Raw genomic sequence first — 21,341 nt, 5'->3', positions numbered from 1 at the left:
CTGTATATATGTTCTTTTCATTCCATAAATCGATACTAAAGCTCGCGTACTCGAAACTCGAACACTTTCTTCTTCTTCAAGCTACTTTTAACGATCTCACTGACAATTTGACAATTTATCGTACGTTACCATCGATCATTTGGTAGATCGCAGTAAGACTCGCGTGTAAAGTACAATAAACAAGAAAACGTGTCGAAGTCCATACGCAACGTCTCTCGCCATAAATCTAAATATTGGAAGCACAAGCATCGGATTATTTCACGTAAAAAGCGTCTCGCTCCATTCGAAAAGGCAGCGAAAGTTATTGCCCGTCGATATTAAAGAATTAAGAATTAATTCGACGGCTGGGAAAAACGAGCACAACGTGTAGGCGAAACGAGCGTAGAATTTTATTTGGTGCATATAGTTATGAAACGGTTGTTTGAAATCAATATTTCTAACGGATCGTTTTTTATTTTCACTGGATGCACTGGCAGACGTCGTTCGACCTCTCAATTACGCGTTCTATCGGAAAGGTGAACGATAAAATGTGACGATTATTCTTGTTAGACCACTTCGATGCTCGACGTGTTTCAACAAACTAACACGACAGGTCGAAAGTTTATCACGCGTATCGCCATTGTATCGAGTGATTTATCCATTAAACGAAGCATCGGGACGATTCGATGAAAGTACGTTTATTAGCGAGTTTGGAAAGGAAATCAACTTCGCACGAAGATTGTTTCAGTTTTTTTCATTATTTTTAATTAATTAAAACGTTAATTGTTGCTTCCCCGTGATAACTTTTATTCTACGATATTTTCCACTTCAATCTGTTTCACAGTCACTAAGCACATTATCGTATTATCTAGAACGTACCGTACTGTTTGAATGGTTCCTTGAATGAACTACTCAAGTGAAACTATGATAATAAAGAAAGACGTAATATTTTCAACTGCAGCTTTCCTTCATATTCTTTTATGTTTGCGTTTACGCGGATGCACAGGTGCAAAGAACATTTGTAGCTTCCTTTTACAGACACTACACTTCTCAACGTTTTCAGGCAATTTCTTGTTTCTTACACGAGAACGCACGAATGGCGTCTATAAAGAGGTAGCGTAAATTCTAAGGAAAATGACACCGAACGATAGTTTTATCCACGATAGCAAATCTCAAATCTGATTATCCATTTTCAACGAAGATTCTATCAGAAATAAAGATTCGTTAGGAAATAGGATTAAAGAAATTCGTTTCTCGACACAGTTGATAGAACTTCGTGCCGGGAAACTGTAATTTATTTCTGGGTTACCTAATAGTTAACTATAAGTCTGCGACCACAGAGCCAGCCGACCATCCCAGAAGACGTATTTCAAAGTCAACAGTTGCAGCCTCATCAAGCATAGATAGACCGTGGCGAACTTCAGCGTAGACGCGTGCATAATGCACGGAGTATTGTGCAGATTTTCCCCGCTGTAATTCGCGAGATGCACCGTATCCAAAATTGAGATCAGGTGACGTTCCCGACGGGAACATGCTCGACTGGCAACCGTATGGCAAACGAAAATACCGACGGAACACGGTCCCTTCATAGATATTGCCATTTTACGAGGGAACCTATCTCTGTCACTGACGTCGAAAGAATACGAAACACGTTGTTTGTAGAACACTTTCGCGGGAATAGAATTAGCAGGAAAGACAATAGTCGATAAATAGTCGATAGTTATCAATCCAGTGAAAAATTTGTTGTCAGGAACTGGAAAAAATATTTGCTGCATATCCATTGTTGTACGCGTTTCAGCTTTTCTTCGATATTTATCTTCGACGTTATATCATTAAACGAGAAGAGCTAAATGAGCTAAACTTGCGACTGCGTTAGAATTTTACAAAAGGTTGGAAATTTTTGAACCACGAGAACGACCGAATTCGCAATTTAAAAATTATGATTTTTTTAAACAGTGATTAGCTTTTTAATAATTTGTACACAAATTAGTAATTCTTTTTACTTATCCTGTGTTTTATTCTTATCGACTTCGTAATCAGAAATATAACGATACTTCTCTAACAAATTACTGCATAGAATTCGGTAATATGTATAGATTGGTGTTAATTGTACGTTTTCATTTGCATTAATTACCGAGAATTACTGCATTATTGATTTTGAAATCATTATAAAATACAGACACGTTATCAATCGTCGATTTAAAGTATCGTCAAATTTTTTGAATTTCCCATTCCTCTTTTTCCTAAATGTAACATAATGAACGTATTAAAAGCGATCCAGATCCTTGTAAATGAGAAAATATGCATCAAATTACACGTGTAATTCGGTTCGTGGAAATTAAACATTAAATTTCGTACCCCGGAAACTGAATATACGGAATACAAATTTGCGATGCAAATTTGACAAATTCTAGTTGCAATACGCTACACCCTTATATATTTAGTATTCGTCGTACAAGAGAAAACTTTGTGTGCAAGTAAATCATACATAACGTGAACGTACTTTTCGTTGATACTACAATGCGAATTTAGAGAGCGAAATCGTATCTTGGAAAACATGTAGAATTTCCTTCTTCCTCGAATTATCTCGAAAATAATGAAAAATATCGAAAAAAGAAACTTGAGAAGGAGTTGCGTGTCTTTCTTTTTTTTTAAACTACGACAGTGTAGAGAATTAAAAGAAAAAGATCAAGGCATCCAAAGTATTGAACTTTTTGAATTTCCAGGTTCTGCAATTTCCTCCGTTAGTAGGCATTTATTAAAAATAAACCAGCGAATAAATAAACAATTATGACGGCAATATACGTGAAATATTCGATCGATTTCGATGAATACTTTGATCGAATTTATCGGCATATTTAAGACTATAGCATCCCATTAAATTTCCCTTAAATTTGATGTTCGAGTTGCATTTAATGCACGAGGTATCCTAGAATAAATCTACAAGAGTAAATTTGAAACCTGAACGACCATTATAAACTACTACACTGTAACTACCCTATAATACGAAGTAATATTCATCCATAATCGGCAAGAAGCCGTCGTAATTTTCGTTCACTCTGCAAACAAAAGCAATTAGATCGAAACGTTAATCAAACGGGGTGGAAGATCGAAGAAGCTCGATACCAGAGCGGTTGCATCGGAACAGAGATTGATGAAACGAAGCAGATGTTACGGAAAGTAAGCGCGAATTCGAGTGTCCGATTCAGATCTTCCATCGAATCGGGGGAAAGCAAAGATCCAAATGTTTCAATATTAAGAACGATTTCCCACTTCGAGATTAAAAAGTCTCGTCACGTTTCAGCTTCGTCGCGCGATCTGCAAGTTCGCGAACGAAACTTTCCAAGTTTCCCTATAACCTGAACGTCACTTTCGTCGATTCTAGACAAGGAGGAATCGTGGAAAATGCGAGTTCTACGTTATAACCAGAGGAACCGTAAAACGTCGAAAATGTCGTCCGACGTGTTGTATTCGCAATGTCGTCCGGCTGTCAGCGAGATCGAAGATCGGTGGTAGATCTCGATCTTTAACCCGGCGCAAACGAACGATGCGACGTCGTTGCGATTTCCTAGGGATAACGTAGCAGCAAGATTTTGCAACTTTATACTTGACATATCCATGGTTCTCCCAGTTTCGATCGTGTTCTACTAGCGCCTACCTCTTTGCTCCACAACGTGCAAATGTAAAGCATCGATTCTCGCTTGCACTTTACGTCGCTGTTATACGACAGGAAGAATTCAGAATGAACGACGTCTGGTGCATCGCTCGTCCGCGCCGTGTCTCGCTTCCTTTTTTCGTCGTCCGAAACGAAAGAAACGCGGGATAGTCAGCGTTCAGTGGCGATATGTGGTCAACGTGGTATATATCGTAGAAACATAATCCGACTAAATCAATCAAACAGTCGCAAGACTCCAAGTGTATGTGTACATACATACATATACAAAGAGAGATAGACAGGTAGAAAAAGAGACAGTATAAAGAACGAACGGAAGAATAGAAACGAAAAAGAACAAGGTGTATATTGTCTGGCTGGTGTAATACTGGCAGGCAAGGCATGCTACGAGTTACGTTACCTAAGGTGAGTTTCTCCCCGGAATCTGGCGGCAGGGTGAAGCCCAAGAGGGCCATGCTCGATATCAGCACGCACGGCACGATCAGGTTGAAAAAATAGTACAGAGTCCTTCTGCGAATCTGTATGGTGAAGGTGACGTCGACGTAAGGCTCCGGACAGCATTGGTACGTTATCGTGTTCTTCTTGCCCGGCATTCCTGCAACGAAAGCGCATCGAACCATGTTACGAAATTGATACTCGTCGATACCAAGAGGAGTAATACTCGTTTCGACAACGCAGAAATTCAAATCATTGCTGCCGGCATTGTTGTAAAGCTTAATTGCTTTTGACCGTGTGCGAAAGTGAGTTTGGCTATTGTTCCGCGCGATGGTGTAATTTGGCACGGCGCAAGTTCCGATACGAGTTTAAGTAGCCGTTTGTGCCCCGAATACGATGATCGCGTTAAATGTTTCCTTAAATGGAGACGCGGGCTTCCTTGGCCTCGAAAGAAGCATAGGAAGTCGATATAAATTTTCTGCGAATCGCTTCCAGGACGATTATATTTGATTTTTATCGAGACACGTACGTTATCAAGATCGATAACTGCAGTAACTTCGTGTTTATAACACAAGCTCTTTTCTCTCGTTCTCCATCTTTCATCCGCTTTCTCTGCTCCTTTTCCTCTTCTCCCTATCCTCTATTTTCAACTTGGCTAGCTTTAGACTTCTGATTCTGAACTCTGACTCTGATCGATTAATCCTTTCTAGCCACTTATCTCTTTATCTTTCCTCTTTCCCTATTTTCCTGCTTCTTTCCCTCGACGCAGACGCTCTTAAAAGAAATTCAGGCACGTCCATCAAAAACCTTTCTAAAACACTCTTCATTCGCTCGACAAGATTCAATTATTTCCGCAGAACCGAAAGTGTGCTGTCGAGAAATTGTTAACATTTTCGGCTCAAAATCTCTCTGCTCACAGGTTTCGCTATATCCTACAACTCGTGATCTTTATTTGTATATCGATTGTTTATCAGCAAACCTGCTGTTAAATCGATAAACAATCGTTTGGCTTAAATAAAATACCAAATATACGTTTATGAACACCGCAATGATACAGCTCATCTTCAAGCGGAAAGTAGAAATCGGCGAATATCGTTAGTAGCTTCCAACCTGTAATTTTGATCAAACTGGCTCTGCCACTGCTTACACGGTTCGCTAATTTCGCGAGCAACGTACATCGCGAGCATGACACAAACTCTCAGACTAATTCCAAATTACTGGGCGCAGCATGCATCGTCGAGGTAGCCAAGCTTAGTCATAGTAGAAGTAACCGCGGAAACACGAGCAGGGTACCTCGTGATTTCCGTTTAACTGCTTTTATTAGTTGGCTACGTCCGTTTGAAATCGTACGCTGTCGTTATAAACGCGACCCTCTCCCTTCGTCGATCGCCTCCAATGTTTCGTCCCATTAATGCCTAATCGTGACAGCGCAAATATTTTGATTATTCGTGGTGCCCATAACGAGGTTTTCATATTTTTATTACAAATATTATTACAAATACACGCAATTTATGGCAAATTTCTTCTGCAATGTGGTCGATAATTGGTGTCTGGAAAAAATTTAATAGTTGGTAAGTAATAGCCAGTCAAATTTAAATTTCAAAGAAACTAATTTCATATACACCGATCTAGTGTCCGTGTATCCCGTCTTACCCTTTCGACGCATAATTTCTCGTCGTTTCATGAAACATTTTAACGTCAATCGACGTAATACAGCTGACAAGGATACACCGATATCGTGAAAAATAAAACAATGGAAAAAGTGCACTTAAACATTCTGCAGCGCGAGGAAGTCGATAGTTTTTAATTACCTTAATTACTTTCAATCGGTAAGAAAATTCTAACTGGCGGCTTGTTCGCTAGTTGCAGCGCCGTAGGAATTCTTTTGCCAGACATTTGCATTCGGATGACGTTAATTTCCCACGCGATGCGTTTGCCCTAATTGCAAACATTATAAAAGTTACATCTGTGACTGCCTTATTGTGGAAATATGCAATTTTAATGACCTCGATGACGGCGCGTCTCTGTACGAGACACGGATGACTTTATTTTATTGTTCGCAGTTTTATTCGAAATATATAATAGCCATTTTTTCCTCTTCGTGCTTTTTTAAAATGAATAACATAATGCATAATGTTTAACTTTGCTTTCCATTGTTCTGTGCCTTTTTGTACTCGAGTTTGGGGATTAAAAAAAAAAGGAATTAACCTTTAGGATAAATTGTTTGCAATCTCGTTTGGCAAATGTTGACGAAAGGGGATCCAGTCCCAATTGCTTTGATCTTGACGAATGGTCGGGACCTCGTATGATATACGGACACTTCTGGGTAAACTTCGGAAGGTTCTAGCCGTCTTGCGTTATTTTTTAAAAAATTATTAACAAAAACTGATTTGTAAATCTACAGGATTTACTTATTTTTGTATAGAAAAGAAACACTTGCTCGTAAAAATCTAGTCCAATCCCGATACCAATCTCACACATGAGCGAAGCGAACGAACGAGGAATTCTTAAGAAAAAAGTTTTCGGTCGAAAGTCGAGTGCCCTTCGTTGGCGTGTGGAATTGGTATCGGGTTGAACTAGATTTTTAGGAGCGAGCGGAGCTCGTTTCTTAATGGAATTCGGATGAACTTATTTGCTACAACTTGCGGCAAGCGTCACAAAAGTTGCGCTAATTCTACGCGCAGTAGTAAGTGAAAAATGTGGCATAACGTTTTCAAAATTCCCAAAGCATCGTTTCGGGTTATTCGTCCATGCAGGATCGCCCCCTTTTGGTTTGTGCTAGCATTTGTATGCCACCAGGTAGAATATTATGCACGTAGTCTTATGCGCCTCGACACCTATGCATATCAGGTCGCCCTACGTTGTACACGTTCAACAATAAACCCCCCATCCCCAAAACTACCCCGACTCTCAACGAATCACCTTAGCGTGTTTCTCGAGGCAAATACCACCGCTGAAAATTCCCTGTATAAGCCAGCAACCATAAAAGAGGAAAGTATTCGGGTTGCAGGCTCTCGAACCGAGTTCGTGTCGCTGAATCGCGAGGAAAGCTAAATTTATTAATGCAATTTCGCCCAGTCGCATCCGCTAAGATTCTCTCCGCCACTCTCCATTATTCATCGGTCGCATTTCACATTCTTGGCCTCGCGTTTTCATACGCGAAGCTCGCGCTAGCATCGACAAAATCGTCGTACGTGAACGAAATTCGAATAACACCGTCAAAGTAGCCTCGAGAAGATAACGAAAAAGATAACGGAAGTTCATGGCGATCACCGTCCTCGCAGCGAAAGAGGAATATCGTCAAGCGGCGAAGAGCAAGCGAGTCGAGCATGGTAGCGCGAAATCGAAGACTCGTAAAGCGATTAGATGCTCGTTCGATCGCTACATCGATTCGAAAGTTTATGGGATACGCGAGACAGAAACTCGCGAGACGTCTTTGCCGCGTGGCAACATCCTTGGCAGCGTGTAAACGCGGAAGTGGCCACCCTAACGATTTTCATCAACATTCCTTTACGCGCCGGTGACACGAATATCGCGCGAGAAAACCAAGTCCGGCGAAAAATGCATTTTACCGTGGGAACCTGAAAATTGGCTTCCCTGTTGAAACATTATTAAGGAACGCTATTTGCAGGAGTTTTGTTGTGGCGAGGAAGATTGCGAGGAAATGAGTTCAAGTTTTGAAAAGAACGATGAAAATTGCGTTAATACTTAAATCTTAAATATATGCTTTCTCCTTATACCTCACACAGGGTTTTTCCAGCATTTTCCAAACTTTATCGGTGTATTCTACGGATGTAGACATAAACGTAACCCAAATAGGAGATACAAAGGAATCGGTAATGAATTTCCAGTTAACTACGATGCTGAATTGCAGTGTCAAAGTTCATATAATATTTCTTTTCGTATTTATATCCACAAAGTATGCTACTATAGTTTGGCTGGGCAAAAATGTAAGGCGCTATAGATATATAAAAATTCTTATAGTATAAGAACGTTGTACATGTCGAATTTCCAATGAAATTACAACGGTCATATTTAATAATAATATTGGAACGTGTCAAATAATTTAATTACACAGGGATACTTATTTAATTTAATTTAATTTAATCAGAGAATCGCGTATTCAAAGTACTTACCGATCAGGTACCATTCTCCATTCGTGATAAAGTCGGACAGGTCGCCGCCCTTCTCCGAGCTGAGCACGAGGTCGACCTAGCAACGACAAAGTTTCGATTAACACGGGCGTACGTTTATGGTCGTGGCATTTCGCTAGGTCACACGAAGCGGGCACGCATGCACGTGCGACAGCTTTACGTCACTTCGTTTCTACGGTACGACTACGACTACTTTCGCAGCTATGCACACAGATCAACGTGGCGCGGCAGTGTCGGTATTCGATAAATCGTGCAAGGAGAAGGCTCAGAGGATGATGGCGTGTTGCGAAGGACATTTCGTGTGCGTATCTGGTATATAAAGGAGAGGATAAATCCGTGGCGATCGACAGACTAAGCCTGGGATTCTCGTCGACGATGAGAGAAACGCCTTCTGCCGCTGTCTAACGTCGAGCGACTCGCGACGTTTCAAGAACCGCTTAATCCGCTTTTATACCGAATCTAATTCTCCACTTGTCTATCCCAAAGAGAAACTTCGACGTTCAGCGTATTTATTCACGCGTCTTTTACACGAAATTAAAGCAAAGCACTTTCGATATCTTTCATCCCGTTTCTCCCTTCGGAGCTTCTGCGCCACTCGCAGGTTCGATTTTACGGTTCCCATTCTGAACACTCGTTCCCTTTAGAACGAGTATTTCGTTGCTTCATCGACGTCGCAATCAACCACCATACACTGATATACTATTTTACTTCACCTATACTAGTTCACCGGCCGGTCTTGTTCACCGTGTCGCTGGCGAAATTTCAAAATATTCTTCGAAAGGAAGATATTACCGACATCCCAAAATTTGAAACGCTATTTTGATTTTTCACTTCGATTCGTCTTACTGTGTTTAACTTGTCGTTAACGTTTGTGTAAGTTACCGATAACTTTATCGTTCTTTCCAAAATTTGAAGCTGTCGCACAATACGTAACTCTACTTATACGAGGTGGCCCGATTTTTCTGACCTATCTTTTGCTTCTATGGTTATAAATAAGAAGTAATCTTATATTGAAAATCAAAGAATCGCTTCGTTCATATTTCGTATATTTGTTGTAGCATTTTAACGAGCAACATTCGTATCTTGCCTTCGCGTATACTCGCAAAACATATTGACAAAATTAAAATATTGGCTCACACTGTATACATATTATTTCGTAAAGTTCCTTTGCCTTCTCCTTTTTAACGCATTTCTTGCATCTTTTCTTATATTTAGTACTTGAGCAGCAACCGGACGGAATACTGTAGGAATCCCTCAAAGAACACTTGTTCCATCGTAGAATGCTTTTTAAACCGTTTCTTCGGTTCCCTTTAAGCTCGACGCTACCTCCTTCCTGTCTATCTGTTGCTCTTTGATCGAGAGCCAAACGAGATGCGGTTCAGCGTGTTCTAACTTTTACGACCGGCATTTCCATCCTCGGGGCCTGCCCTTAAACTACGCTTCCTGCTATTATCCGGCATCTTGATCGTTTAACCGGTTCGACATAGTGTTCCCCGTTTGTCTCGTATTTCGAGTACGCGGTTAAAGGATACGATTTATTGAACGGATTTCTGGGGATTTTTTTTCTTTTTTTTATTTATTAAATAAACGACGAAACTGAATAAATTTCTCGATAAACTCGCGCGCAAGGGTATCAGAGACAAAACGACGGTCGAACCTAACTAACTTTCCTCAAAGAGACGCCGATATTAAATTGAAATTTCACTGACTCGATTTAAGCGTTTCTGCCGATTATGCGCATCGAAAGGCGTTCCACCTTCGATTTAGTTGGCAAAGAACGAACTCTACTTCTCTCGACGATTCAAAGTCGTTCGAATTAATTGCTCCGAGTTCCGCGTTTGAAATTTTGAAAACTTTATACCGGAACGAACGAACGGAAAGATTCTGGATCGTGATGAACTTAAGCGCAAATTTGCTTTTCAATGCATCGACTACTTATTTTCATAAAGTTAATATTTTATCGGTTTTGGATCTTTAAATTCGGATATGGACCTTTCCCGATGAACTTTCAATATCTTAACAACTTTTGCAATTCTTTTTCGAATAGTTTATCGTTCATTTGTTCGTAACGAATTCTTTCAAGTGCGAGTGGTAGGCGTTAATCGACCTCTAGAATATTAAATTTCTTACTATCGAAAAGATGACAATAAATCGTAACGAATATTATTATCAGAAAATTAGGAAAATTGGTATTTTCTACGTAAATATAAGGAACACGAAAGTGCTTAATTTCGTCTATGAACATTTTCATAGTCAGCCAAATTGCGACGTATAATCTCATGGTTACCGTTACTTGGAACACCCGATATATCATGTCAGCCAGCATTTTCAAGCCAGCAGAATTCCTTCTTTTTTCGATGATATTTTCGGGATCGCGTTTTGCATAGCGTCGCGCACAGGCTCGTTGGGCATTAGAACGAATCCGAACGGCTCCGAACGTTGGTCTCTCGTAATTCATCGCGAGACGTATATTTCACGGAGGTGACCCGATTCGAACGTTTAAACCCGAGGGATTGTGGCTTAGCACTCTGGCTGCTGTATCGAGACTAATCGTCGGATAGCAATTGCACATACGTGCATTGATATTTTAGTAGAGTTACGTATTGCAACACCGATGATACATGTTTATAATACGTTGCATGTAATGTACATTGTAAAATAACGTATGAACCTCGTATACTATATTTCTTAAGCTACAGACTATTGCTTCGAGCGCAAACAAATTTTTAACTTATCTACGATTTGAAGTAATTTGTCGTTTGAAATGGAATCTACATGATTTTCACGAGTCGTATTTTCGACTGAATTGCATATAAAAAGAACGATAAAAGATTGGTCCAACAAAACGAAAGGTAACATTTGTCTCGTATCCACATCGAACGATGAATTCTTGAGATTTCTGTGTAAAAAAAGGAATTATTCTATAATAGATAAATCTCTGCTTATAGATCCTTCTTTCGTCTTAGACGAAAGTAAAATGTACGGCAGTTGATAAACTTTCGTCGCGTTAGTTTTGCAATTTTCTCGTTTCAATCGGACATCCTGGTCGAAGCTTGAACAATTAAACGTAATTCGTTGCAAAATCTTGATTTCCCAAGCGGTTCCAAAGACGATCGTGGAAACGTCGCGGCGCCATACATTTCATTCAGAACGATACGCTCATCGTTCCGAATTGCCATTTTCCATCAGCCGGCAAGAAAGCGTGGACTCAGGTCTGCCTGGAATTTATCGGTCCATGCGCGATTGACGATTAATCCTGAACCGGTGGACAGGTGACTCGAGCGTGATTCACGTTACTCGACTTGATCGTTTTTGTCCCGACACGTCCGTCATATCAGACGAGATATCGATTACCATAGACGAAACGGAATGCGTGAACGACGAGAAAAAAAGACGAAGAAGAGAAATAATCGCGATTCACCTATACAAATAAATATTCATTGGGTCGATAATCGCGATAATTTCTCCGACTTAATCGACGCTCTCATCCCAGAGCACCGATCAATGTATTCAATCGCCAACTGAGAATTAACCTCGCCCGAATGTAATCGCGTTCGACGATAATTACCAAATTCCCAGAGTGATCAACTTGATTGAATAGAGCCACCGATCCAGGATCAACGCCGTGTGCGAACGTGAAACGCGATTAGCGCCGGACTCTTCGGCCAAAAGATTTCATCCCGCGAATAAAATCGTGCGTGTCGCTGCGTGGGAGGATGGAAAGAGCTCGACAGGCAAGTACGATCGCACTCGTTTATGTAGACGAGCATAACGCGTACTCTCGGGTAGCATTTGCATCGTCGAAACGACCAGCTCGCATAACCGAAAGCTCGTCGACGAGGGCGATCGACCAGCCCGCGCCTCCGACGACAAATATACGCGCGAACATTCCCCATTCACGTAGGGTTGCGAACATCTGGATACTGTTTCATCGACTTAACTCGACGGGTAAGTCTCGCCAAATCGAGCATTCGCGAAACGCTCGAAAACATTTATATCGATATTGTACCGTCTGGAGAACACGAATATCCACATTAACGAATAATACAGATATTGCCGTTCGAATGGGGTTACATGTCTCAGGGAATATATTATAAAACGTTTCGATATCTACGCCTGTACCGTTCTTCGTGTATGCAAGGATAGTTCGTCTCGTCCAAACAGTAGGCGGCGATACGAATATTACGCATTATCGATCGTATTCGCAATAGCTTTCGACGAAAGCAAATATCTCTCAAAGAACTTTTCAAGAGCACAGAGGTTCGTAATGAAAGCAACGTAATAAATCCCGCAGCTCTAAGCATGACGCATTCGCGCGAAAGTTGGTTAAAATAATATGTGCACGCAATTTGATTCTGGCGTATACGTACGCGAATAAAGAAAAATACATTTGGTTAGACGCGCGATAATAAATGGGACTGCTGTGGTGTATGAATCACCTGGATCGTTGCTGGTCGGGAATGGAACGCATGCATCTACGTGTCGCAAACGCACGTTGATTACACATTGACCGAGTATTTACACGTATACGTGTATACACGCATAACGTAGATGCACATAAATGTACACATACATATACACACCGAGCATGCGACACACGCGCTGTACACTTATAACTAATCGCTCGAATGTTGATTTCTTGTGATGTACTCGAGAGGTCGATGGGTTTGGGTGTGGGGTTAGCCTATGGTTGTAGGAGGCTATAGAGCCAAGGGCTAGTGAACCAACCAGAATTACGGGGTTGTTGCGTGATACAGGGTCTGCTGTGTCGAAAAAGAACACTCTCCTTTCCTCTCTCCGTTTTCTCTACGAGATTCGACAGACTTGTTTGGTCGATGAGAACGATGGAGGCGGCGGGTTGTGTACGGGTTGGCAGTGGTAGGGGGGCGGAGGCGGAGGCGGAGGCGATGGCGGGCGCGTAATATGCGACATAGTAATCGATGAAATGCGCCCGGACTGCATTTTCCACGGGGTTCGCAATGGCAGCCGGTCGAAAGCTCGAGAAACGCGCGCGTGCCACGACCGTTTGTTTTCCCACCGAAATTTCTTGGCAGTCGCGAACACGAGCGTTTCTGTTCTGCATTTACGTGAGTCTCGTGTTTCGAAGCGTCGCAGCATCGTTTCTGTTTGCGCAGCTTCGATCACCACGTCCGTACACATTGAAAATTCGCGGATCATTAATCTACCATGCGGATTCGCAACCGTGCTTCCACACAGTCGAGCAAGTTTATAGGGATTAAACGCCTCGTGCGCTAATTCGATAACCTAAACGTAAAATTTACGTCGTACCGTTTGAGGAGATCTCAAGGTAATCGTTTCGTAAAGCGACAAGTTTTGTTTGTACGAAGTTCGAGTAGCGTTAAAATCGGGTCGATCAATTTGTTACCGCACAGTCTCCTATTATATCTGTAAAGAACGCGTAGAGGCATTTTACTATTTGGTAAATGTTCGTAATAAATTTCTTTTTCTTCGATTTCATCAGATTCGGAGCAAGGTTTTAAGAAAAAAATTCAGTCACGAACTAAAAGATAGTCTGAATCTATTTTTCCTAATAGACGTATGAATTAATCCATTAATAATCCTTTACAAACATCATGAATTATCACTGCGACCAAACATATTTCAACGAGGTAATTAATCGTTTTCTTTTGAATCTGTCACGTTTCACCGGATTGATCTACCGTGTAGAATAGATGTGCGTAATACCGAAAAACCGCTGCCACTACGTTCTAATATACGTACATATAAAGTAAAGACAATTAGTTAGAGCAACTTTTACAGAAAATCTTCATTTTTCTCTGTCATGCAGTCCGCGAGCCTTTCATCCGATATGCACACATATGAAGAAAATCGTTCGTTTCGACGACGTCCGTTCTTTCTTTCAATTTACGCATATCCTACATATTCGAAGAACCATATGTTTACTATTTCACTTCTACGAATAGATCATTCGTCTACGAAACGTTGTACTCGGTAGTCGTTATACATCAGTCGAGGAACACGTTTCTCGCGATTCAATAATTCCGTGTGTTAATTAACGCGTACGAATGAAATAATTAACTATGCGACTGTCGTAATTATCCGTAAACGATCCGCTTTATGGTGCTCTATACGGATGTTTGGAAACGGATACAAGCAATTATTTCAAGCGTATCGGTTAATTAAACGTTGTAATCCGATAGTCTTAGATAAAGAGTCTGAAAGATGCACGATTAAACGATATAGAAAAAACGAACGATCTTCTTTTATCGTTTTACCAACTTCTCCACGATAAACACTTAAGGTCTAAAGGGGTGAACACGATGCTTAATGTATTATCGAGGGAGGTTGGTAAATGCTCGGGCTTGGTAAATCTTACGCGAGTGCCGTGTCTCGAGTGTTTTATCTCGTTTTTCCTTGACTCTTTCTTTTTTATTAGTTTCATCATCGCGTGTGTCACCGGCTTCGCTTCTCATTTTTCCCTTTTCAGCTAACTCGATCGCAAGGCACGCATGTAAGAGCGCATCCGAACGGAATGAATTTGCTTCGCACACACGAGTAAGTCGGTTAGCTCGTAGCACGTTTGTTTTTCTCTTGTTCTTTGGACTTTCTACGGGAGTGAAAGTTATTAAGTGGATCGTCGTGTTATTTATAAAGCTCCTGTGCACACTCACGTGGGTTTGATTAATATCGATGGACATTTAATATAACGTATAATGAATCGCGTTTGATAAACGTTCAGCTATAAAATGTTGATTTTGCCCCGATAATTAGCAATTCATCGAATGTTTTTATCCTTTGTAGAATTCATCCTGGGAAAATACCTTAATTGTTAGCTGAAGCAATTTTTTTATTGCTACGGATACTGTACGACATGAAAGTCTCCTATGTAGAATGACATTTTCCTGAAAAAATTCTGTCAAAATCGTTTGTAACGACAGCCATGGCGTTGAATTCCATTATGTTAATGCGGACAAATATTCGACGAATGAAAGTAAGGCGCTATTTGTCTATCTGGGTAGCACGAGTTCTGAAATCTAGACCAAGTAAATCTCCTTTTCGTTAATTTCGACAACTTCCGTATACCAACTTCTGTATACAACTTTTGTGTAAATTTTTAATTTTTATGTGTTTTGTATCCATTCCATGTATTTACGTAGATAAGAACGAAGATATGAAAGATACATAAAATAAATAAAGCAAGTGGAAATATAAAGCGATACACGTACATAAAAATCAGATTCTACAGTATCGATTTTTAGACTCTCTATTCTCCTTCCCAGAGATAAACTACACGCGAGAAAACCTATATCTAAGAAAATCGATGTCATTACGAGGCACGTCGTTTATAATAAGAGATCTTTCATAAATACGTTAAACTATCTTCCTCCCGACCTATTAATTTCACTCACCTATCTTTAAGCTGTAACTAAATTTCGCTCGTATTTTGAAAATCTGCGATTCACCGTTATGCAAATTGATTGAAACTTTACACGGGTCATTGACAAGATAGATAAAACGCGCATAGGATGTTTCGACCATACGTATTCTTAAACTGATTAAAGATAGAAAAATATTATACGATATATCTCTTATATTTCTACGTTATTTCTATGTAACTTTCTATCTATCGATGTATTTAGTTGCGAAGTTCAAAGATACGTTTCTTTTCCGCTCTGATTTTATGCACCGTGCGAGTACTTCACCAGGGCAAAGTTTCGTAACACGGCGGTTCACGAATTGCGTAGAAGAGGATACGCGACGAGAACAAACGGAGTTAGGCTAACGGCGGTGGCCTCGTCATTCTAACAAGAAAAGAATAGATTGGCCAAGGGTGAAGTATTTCGGAACGTCGTGGCGCTGGTAGGAACACACGTGCAACAGGTGAAAGTTAGGTATATCAAGTGGCTCGTTTATTTCACGCTATTCGATCCTTGGTCGAAGAAAAATTCCATCGAAGGACTTTCGAATGTTTGCTAACTTTGTGTGCAGGATTCAAGCGACGATGATTAACGAGGTATGTCGAGGAGATGATTAGATCCCGCTTTAGCATATTGTTGAGACACGATGCAGCATGACCTGTGGCTTAATGGAAATGAAAAAGTCAATTTGTTGCCACATTTAAGGTGTTATTAATTCTTAAGAGTTTGGTTCGGTAACTCTGAGTAGAATTAGTAAGGTAGCGAAATGAATAGAAAATTTGCCGATCTTTCAGCAACAGTAGGATAGATCATAAAAGAAGTTCAAAGTTTTGTATCGCTACTCTGCCAGCATAAGAGTACAATTAGCAATATTTATAGATTTACTGTCTAAGTCTTTTAAATAACCAATGCCTATAATGTTAATTGCAAAGCAAATTATTGCAAAATAAAAAGACGAGGTTTTTCTAAATGTGGTGTGTACAGATATATACTGATAATAGCTAGCCCTTTAATTGAAAAATATTTAAAAATTGAGTAAAATTCGAGAAGCTGTTTTGTGCTAAATCTCAATTGATATCGTTGAGTCGTGGGCGATCCAGAAGAATTTGGACGAAACTTTTACTTTATGTCAGTTTCGCCGTGTAAACTGGAAATTAATTAATCTGCAGCTGAATATCTTCAAGTAGCTGAAATCCAACCTAAACTGTTCGGATCACCTATGACATTTTTTAACATCATTGTTTTCAAACGTTAAATTTTACAAAGTAATAAAGGAACTAATAAAAAAATCAAAACTAAAGATTCCAATTGAAAACACGGCGTAAGTTTGTTTATCGATTATTAGGTCTTAAATTCTTTTTTTCACCTTTTATAGTTTATATACAATCAGAGGAATTTAACACACATTTTAACATACAAGTTCTTAATAAACCGAACTTACTCTTAAGAAAATTTAATCACGTTATTTCCTTATACGTATACTTGGCATACATACGTTTTTATACTGTACACAATCCACATCTTTGTAAATCAATATAACGTGGCAAACTAGTAGGTACCCATACTTCTATTTATCAAACATAACAAAAGTAAAGATTAATCGTATACTGACAAATACTTAAGCACGCTACAAAATATACAACATGCATTCGCTTAAGATAAAGACTGGCGAAATAAAACGCGAATTCACGTAAGAATTTGTACTATTACACGCGTTTATCTTTTAAAATATAGTCTACTCTACTCGTATAATACAGTACATGATTTTTACTTATAAGACACGTTGTTGTACTTTATGCTGAGATTTATTTTGTCATTAATGAGATCCCTTTTTCAAGATTAAATTCTCGTAGGTATATATTTAATTTAACTTTATTTTATGTCCATAGTTTTCATCTAATCTTGTACGCAAAGTAATTAATAAATGTAGAATATTCATACACTCGTGTTTTAATTATACGTACACGTAATTGCAAGTAGATAATGGACGATAAAAGGCAAGAAAGATCATGCATTAAGCATTTAAAGCTTTTTACATTTCTAAATTATCGAATTAACATTATCGCTAATTAAATAACGAATAGATATGAGTTTTTGGAACGAAAAATACAAATCGCTGATTTCATTTAAAAATAAATTTAAAGTCATATTCTCCGTAGAAACGCGATGGAATGTTAACGATCTCTGTCGAAAGTAATGAGTTGGCGAAGAACAAGTACACCGTTAAATATTCGCGCGGTGTTCTTTAAAAATTAATCTCTTCGTTACGATTGCTATAAAAAGGAACAGCAAGAAAAGAAGTTTTCAAGCAAAGTTTCTCCGATGCGATGAAATGTAAATGTTTTGTCGAAGGTTGGGAAGAACGTTGGAACCGCAATATTGTCGCATTGTGTATGAAGCCTTTTTTGTTTTTAAAGACCATCACAAGATCGTTTAAAAAAAAAACATTGGTCGTTTGTTTCACCTGTGGCGCCGACCGATGATTAAGAAAACCGTAGTCTTAAGAAAATCTCGAAGAAGCGAATTTGCGTGAAAGTCTGTGTATTATTTTATTATTAGTACGTTGAACAACTGAAGCAACACGCCAGAAAAGGATTGGTCGATAACGCATCGATTACGCTTCTGAAAACGTACAATGTGGCAAAAATCTTAATCTAAAAGACTTGATAAAAGTATGCATGAAAATTATGAGTTACATAGTGCTGGCAATTCGACTTTGTTGGAATTTCTGCATTTTATCGTGTATCCGTAACACGTCTGGCTGTGCAAAGACAACTTTTTGATCGTTTGATCGTGCATTTTTATTTGCTAACAAAGCAAATTTCTAACACTACCGAAACAAATCCGACAAGTTTTATATGGAATGTTATTTTAACAAGTACTACGCGGAAGTGTTATAAGTTTGATGGGACATCATGTAATTAACGATGCTCGTTATACTGCCACTTGCTAAATTAGACACATAGTACTGGAGGAATGTTCTTTTCACAATAATAAAAATATTTCTAAACTTTATAATTTTCGACGATCCACTTGGTAAAGCTTCGATTTCTTCATGTTTACGGGACATACTATTTCCTATCTGCATATGCTAATTTTTACCATGAACCTTGCAGAGATTGTAATATTTAACACGCGTGTGCGAAACAAATACGTACTTAGCCTAAGCTTAGCCAGTGAACATTTGCTCTTCAAAATCTCCATGTAGCAAACGTTTCTCAAATTTCAAAAATTTAGTTTGTGACATTTAATTGACAGTGTAGAGTAGAAGCTTTATCTTGACAGTTTGTATCGCTAAATTTCTTCTCTCGTATCTGTCGAACGAAACAGAAAAGAAAAATAGGAAACAATTCTTTAAATTACCAGAGGCGTTATCATCAAACTAATAGAACGGTTCAAGAACGATCATATCGAAATGAATATCAAAATGAAATAACTGACAAATTAATCGAATATTCTAATGTAGAAAATCAACCGAGATATACCAAAAACAACGTACACTTGTAGTTCTTATTTTTCGTTTTTTATATTCTGTATCGTAACAGAGAATGATCTGATCGTGCAACAGATCGTAAATATATGATAACCGTTTTGTTTCGTTCCATTTTGAGAATTTATGTACAAAGATTATGTTCTTAATTGTAGTAAAATTCTTTACTATAGGAAAAATCTCGTGGAAAGTATTACCAGTTCCCGTGAAACTTTCATGAGTAATGTATCACATGGCGATGAAACTCGATCGTTTGGTGAACTGAGTAAGCGTCGTTCAGGTAAAGATTCTGATATTCAGTTTTATGTGGTGTGCTTAAGGTCCGACATGCTCGTAGACGTATATCTTGATATCTGCACAGATACGCACTCGTTACAGCAGCGCATCGATTTCTGTCTGATATAATCAGTTTATCTATCCCGAGCAACTGCAAGAAAGCGTGTACTTTCATTTTTTATTTTCCGAATGAATTGCTACGAATCTTACTTTCCTATAGATTTGTGACGAATAAATCTTTTTATACGAAGGAAGTTTTGTTTTCAAATAATTTTGAATATTAACACGAATTGTCAGAATGTTGTAATAACATTTTCTCAATGTATGCGATACGTATTATCGTTTCAAGATGCTATACGTATTACAAGATGCTACATATTGAAATAACATCTGGGATATATACTAATCATGAGAACAAGGACAATCCTAACGAACATTGTCAGAAAAATATTTTTTCTCGGGATTGTGTGATGTTATCCTTTAGATAATCGAATACATATTTGTTTAAAGTCTGTAGAGTAAGAAATTATCTATAGTAATTGTGGTGTAACAATAACAATACACATATACACATCAAAGTACCTACTGTCTAGATGTTCATACAAATGTGGACGTATGATGAAACGTGCTCAACCGAGTGTTAAAATAAACGAAAGACACACTGAACATACGCTCTAAATAAGGATAACAAGTGGCTACTAGAACAACATTTTTAATTTTATTAAATATCAAAGACAATTTATCTTGAATTTCATTAGACCTTTCATGTCGCCATTATTTTGACAAATTGAAACATATTTCTTGAGTGTAATACTATCCTGATCTCTTAATACTATTCTTCCGATTTAATACGAATTTTACGTCAGACTATCTCTTTTGAAAAATCACAGCACTAATTTTCATTTGCATCCTATAACAATCGATCGAATCCTAAATACAATCGGTTGGTGTTTATCTTGATAATAAAAAATAAAATTTATAACAAATGATGGCGTTAGATACCTTGATTCCGATATAAATAGCATCAAGATTGCATTGGATCGGTATCCGAAAAGAATCATCAAGTAACCGTGGATAAACGCGATTAACGGCGGCGATCAAATACGGTCAGCGAACAATGATCCAGCCCCGTGGTGCAGTTTTGCGGATTTACGAGCTGTCTATCAGCAGTCTTGTGACAATCGTAAACCTAGTATCGAGCCCGAGTACCGGAATTCTCGTAAAACGCTAATTGCCCGCTCGTTACCGACGCACCAACGACCTCTCTAAATTGATTCACTCGCCGATTCTGTGCAGCTGGTTTACGTACTTTTCGCTGAAACAATTAGATACGATCGTTCAACGACACGGCTTTTAATACGTAGTTTGTTCGCCGTAACGATTTCATTGGTCTTAGTTTGATTGTCGGATTGGCTATATCCGAAACGTTCAACATAATCGACGAATAGTTCGTTTTTAAAAGCTTCCGAGATTTTACTGCGCGGAAGTTCATAACAATTTTGATGCAGCTGCTGTTAACAAATAACAGCGATAAAGTCACTATTGATACTTAATAAGAGGATAATGATATAATTCACGATGAAATTGACGGATCTGAACTGGTAATACCTTTCTCTTGAATCGGCTTGTAAAGTTATTGTTTCGTATCATATTGATTTGGTATTATGCAATTTTATATCGTATTTATAATACTTATTTTTTGATGAAACGTTGTTATCGGTTTTCCCATCGAACAAAAGTACTGCGAAATGCATTATACATCAACGTGTATCGTGATAGCTCGATTGAAAATAGGAAAAACTAAAAAGGGAGAAAGCGAACTGTATGATGAACTATCTATCTATGACATCACATTTTTCGAAAGTATAACGGTGCGGTTGTAAAGAATCGTTAGATATATTCTCTGTCTACATATAAATCGATTTTTACATTAT

The 21,341-nt window shown here is 38.8% G+C and overlaps 1 protein-coding gene across 4 annotated transcripts in view; it reads right to left on the bottom strand.

The window, feature by feature from the left end:
- LOC117208319 (neuronal acetylcholine receptor subunit alpha-7) overlaps nt 1–21,341 on the bottom strand; it is a 263,872-nt gene that overhangs the window by 84,306 nt on the left and 158,225 nt on the right. For all 4 annotated transcript variants that reach the window (XM_033449393.1, XM_033449391.1, XM_033449392.1 and 1 more), the window contains exons 7-8: nt 8,224–8,299; nt 4,053–4,247 (exon numbers count right to left, since the gene is read on the bottom strand). In XM_033449393.1, the coding sequence (XP_033305284.1) occupies nt 4,053–4,247; nt 8,224–8,299 (271 nt within the window). The remainder of the gene's footprint in view (nt 1–4,052; nt 4,248–8,223; nt 8,300–21,341) is intronic.

This window comes from Bombus bifarius, unplaced genomic scaffold (genome assembly GCF_011952205.1).
Source record: "Bombus bifarius isolate JDL3187 unplaced genomic scaffold, Bbif_JDL3187 scf7180000008062, whole genome shotgun sequence".
In the NCBI taxonomy this organism is placed as follows: domain Eukaryota; kingdom Metazoa; phylum Arthropoda; class Insecta; order Hymenoptera; family Apidae; genus Bombus; species Bombus bifarius.
This window is presented reverse-complemented; position numbering and strand designations above follow the sequence as displayed.